This window comes from Hordeum vulgare, chromosome 4H (assembly GCF_904849725.1).
Source record: "Hordeum vulgare subsp. vulgare chromosome 4H, MorexV3_pseudomolecules_assembly, whole genome shotgun sequence".
Classification (NCBI taxonomy): domain Eukaryota; kingdom Viridiplantae; phylum Streptophyta; class Magnoliopsida; order Poales; family Poaceae; genus Hordeum; species Hordeum vulgare.
Window position 1 is genome coordinate 571,706,949 of NC_058521.1, and position 4,030 is coordinate 571,710,978.

Genomic DNA, 4,030 nt, shown 5'->3' on the forward strand with positions numbered 1-4,030 from the left:
AATTGCCATGTATTGATACTTTAACTCGGTTAGAGGTTAGAGTTAGATTTTAATTTTAGATTAACCCTGAACTAACTCTAATCAAAGAGGTGTTTGGATGAAAGGGTTAGATTGTCAATAAATGCATTTTTTCTAATCATTTGGCTCATTTATCTACTCCCTCCGTTTCTAAATATAAGTCTTTTAAGCGATTTTAATAGATGTCTACATACGGAGCAAAATGATTGAATGTACACTCTAAAATATGTCTATATACATCCGTATGTTGTTCACTAGTGAAATCTCTACAAAGACTTATATTTAGGAACGGAGGGAGTAGGATTTTGTATGATGGAGGGAGAAAGAAAAGTAACTTTTTCTGGGCTCCACCTAACTCTAACTCAAAAAAGCACCTCTTAGGTGAGTTAGATTTTTTAGATGGGTTAGATGCATCTAACCAACTCTAATCCATCTGTTTGGGTTTTTGAGGGTTAGATGAATTCAATCTAACCAACTCTAAATCTAAAATCCAAACAGGGCCAATGACAGACACGAGCTGCACGGCATGGGCTCTTGTTGAATTGGTTCCCGTCCTGTCGCAACACTGCGATATGGCACGGCATGGAGGAGATCCGAGCGCGACGCTCAAAAAGATAATGGAGGGCAGGGATAGCCTGCAACTTTTGTTGATCCCATTTGCTTTTCTTTTGGAGCCCAATCCGCCTCAAGCAAATCCGTGATTTTGTACATTTCGCTGATGACATAGGCAGTGCAGATAAAAGAAGAGCAATTTGAAGAACAATTCAGAAACCAAAGTCGAGCTTTTGCACCGAAGGCGTAGGCAAAATCTTTCACAAGGATGTCAACTCTTACACAGTACCCACCATCACTTGCTGATCCAAGAAGCGACGACGAACGAACGGATTCCACAAGATCGAAACTACTCTATTTACACACACACCATCGCATGGCATGAAGGGACGCACACGGAACAGGATCTAGAACGACAGGCTGCACTCGTCGACGAGGCAGTCGTCGTCGAAGCTCCAGAGCCCCATGGCCGCCTCGCCCGCGGCGGTGGCCGTGGAGCTCTGCACGGCGTCGGCGCTGAACAGGCTGTCGAGGGACTCGTAGGCGCCGCCGTTGAAGTAGGCGAACTGGTCGGCGAAGAGGAGGGCGTCGAACAGCGCGTCGGAGTCGGAGTCGGATGCCGGGTGTGCCGACATGCCCTCGTCGGTGTCCTCCGGCTCGGTCCTCGCCCGCTTCGCGGGCAGCTCGGTCTCCGGCTCCGGGGCCGGGTACGCCGGCGCCTCGTCGAACGCCGACATGCCCTGCCACGAGAAGTCGGGGAGGGCGCCGCTGGACTCGGACCCCTCGCTCGCCTCGGCCTCGTGCTTGACGAAGGACGACGCGGGCGCGGCCAGGGCGGCGTGCTCCTCCTCCTCGTCGATGATGTGGATGACCGGCTTTGCGTTGGCAGCGAGGGCCACGCCGGCGCGGCCGCGCTTGCGCGCTCCAGGGGCCGCGGCGACGGCAGAGGAGGGGAAGTTGAGCTTGGCCCTGGGCCCGCGGATGGCGCGCGCGGCGTCGTCGTAGGCGAGCGCGGCGGCCTCGGCGGAGGGGAAGGTGCCGAGCCAGACGCGGACGCCCTTGACGGGGTCGCGGATCTCGGCGGCCCACTTGCCCCACGGCCGGCGCCGGACGCCCCGGTACTGCGACGGCTTCCTGCTCCGGCTAGGCGCCGCCTCCTCCTGCCGCAGCTGCTTCTTGGGGGAAGCAGCGAAAACGAAGGGCTTGCTCTCGGCCACCTCCTCCTGCCGCTCCACCACGACCTCCTCCTCGTCGTCCTCCTCCTCGTTGAACTCCCGGAACGCCGCCTCGAAGTCGTCGGCCGCGGCGGCAGCCTTGGCCTGCTTGGCCCCCTTGCCCGGCCAGATGTGGCCGGGCGTGACGCGCCGCGCCGGCGCGCCCGGGATGAGCTCGGCGAGGATCGCTCCACCACACATCCTCGCTCGCCTTTTCTTTCTCTTCTTTCGATGCTCTTTCTCCTAGCTCAGGTCGCTGCTCTTGCTTTTCTTTTCTCTGGTAATTTGCTTTGCGTGTTGAGTTGAGTTGAGTTGGAGAGCTGGGATGGGGCGGAGACGCTGTTAAGTAGGGGGAGAGGAATGGTGGCTCCCAAAATCGCGGGAATGGAGGGAGGGTGGACGGGACGCGATAAGGCTGGCCGCGTCGACGTCCATGTCCATGGGCACAGCTCAGCAGCGGAGAGGTGCCCCGCATCTGCCGTCTTCCCACGCTCCTTCCCGGCCCAAGACAGGGACCCGACCCAGCCCGGTTTCCCGGCTTCCCGATCCTTCGTGACCAACGACGCCGCGTGGCTTCGGCTGCGTGGCCGTGTGTGTGTGGTGTGGCCGCGCTTCGATGGAGCTAGGGCGTTGGCACTGGGGAGACACAGGGAGGCCGCAGGGATGGCGCGTGCATCCCCGGGCGAGGCCGGCGCGCGAAAACCAAACCAGACCTCTCTTGGGCGCGCCCCCGAGTTTGTGGGAAAGGCTGTATTCTCAAGTGGCTGCACAAGTGGGGTCTATATTGTTTCCATCATTTAAGCAAGTGCTTAAGCTTTGTACAGTGTAGTATACTGTTTTTCTTTTCTTGATAGGACCGGAGGAGGCAAGGGCAATGTCGATACAGCTTTGTTTAAACAAAGATGTGGCCAAGGGTCAAAGTTAGCAACTTGGTCTTTGCTACGGTTCAGAGTTTTCATCATCATAGGCATTATATCATGGTTAATATTGTAGCTGGTTGTTACTGTAAGGACATGTTCGATGGTAATCCGTAAAAAAAATTCTCGCATAAGGGGATCAGTCCATGGATACGGATGCAGAAAGATAACATCTAAGCATAGAGCACACATTTTGACAATAACTTGAACAATCGAACGAAATTCGTGCAAACATGGCCAGATTTCGTGCAAACATCACCAATTTCATACAAACACGATGGATTTCATTAAATTTCAAACATCTAGCAAAAAAAAACCACCCCTAAACCTATCCTACGGCGACGACGCTCGGTGTCCAAACCCGTGCCGTCTTCCATCCGCCATTTTCATGAGCACTACCGATAAGATCGACGAAGTGAAGGTGCGGTCTTCCGCAAGGAAGAGTAGAACGAATGAGACGGGCTGGCCCACATGGGGACACCAGGCCAAGCTGGCTCCCGTGCCCTACTCATCCTCGAAGGAGTCTGCGCCTTGTTCGTCACTGGTGGACGTGAGGCCCACGAGAGAAATGGTGGCGTCCTGGCTGTCGTCATCCCACCGGGCTGCCTGATGGTTCGTCGGCGGCACGTAAGAGGCGCAACTAGCATTGTTCTCCTCCGCGACCGTCTACAACTGCGCCTCCGCGGCGACCGCTTCCTGGATTGAGCGCGGATGGCATCGTAGATGCCACGCTACTCCGCGAAGAAGTTCGGGTTCGTCGGGGAGATGGCCGCTAGGCCCACCTGGTTCATGCGCTCGTCGTCGATCTAACCCAACATTAGTTGATTTTGCTCCAGCACCCGCGCTAACGCCGGCGTAGGCACCGACGCAGGCTGCCCCTCCGCCATGGCGACGTTGTAGTGCGCCTGCGCCATGGTGATACCGGCATGTATAGGACGCGGGGGAGTCCGGGCGAAGTCGTCGGAGCTCATCTCCATCTTCGTGTCGTCTTCTTCATCGAAGACCTCACGCGAGCTAGCCGGCAACCCGGGCTCGATCCGCCTGGCATGGCGGCTCTGCCAGGTGGCGGCAAGGGCGACCACCCTATTCTTCATCTCCAGCGACTAACTGTCCCATAGTGCTTTCCCGCTGGCGGTCATTTCAGATATGGAGGAAAGGAGGAGGGTGTGGATTGTGGAGCGGATGTGTTTTGCTATGGAGATAGCTGGGTGTGACCGCCCTTAAATAGCGGATTACGGTGAGGCCACGCGTCAATGCGGGACGCTGGAGTGGGTTTCTCGGTAGGTGAGACTACTTAATGGCGGCATACAGACGGATGGATCATTGAAC

The 4,030-nt window shown here is 56.2% G+C and overlaps 1 protein-coding gene across 1 annotated transcript; it reads right to left on the bottom strand.

Moving 5' to 3' along the window:
* Window positions 1-801: 801 nt before the first annotated feature.
* Window positions 802-2,159, bottom strand: LOC123449630 (ethylene-responsive transcription factor ERF073-like). Its single transcript, XM_045126912.1, has one exon. It carries the CDS (start codon window positions 1,983-1,985, stop codon window positions 978-980), a length of 1,008 nt encoding a protein of 335 aa, XP_044982847.1. The 5' UTR covers window positions 1,986-2,159; the 3' UTR covers window positions 802-977.
* Between the last annotated feature and the right edge of the window lie 1,871 nt (window positions 2,160-4,030).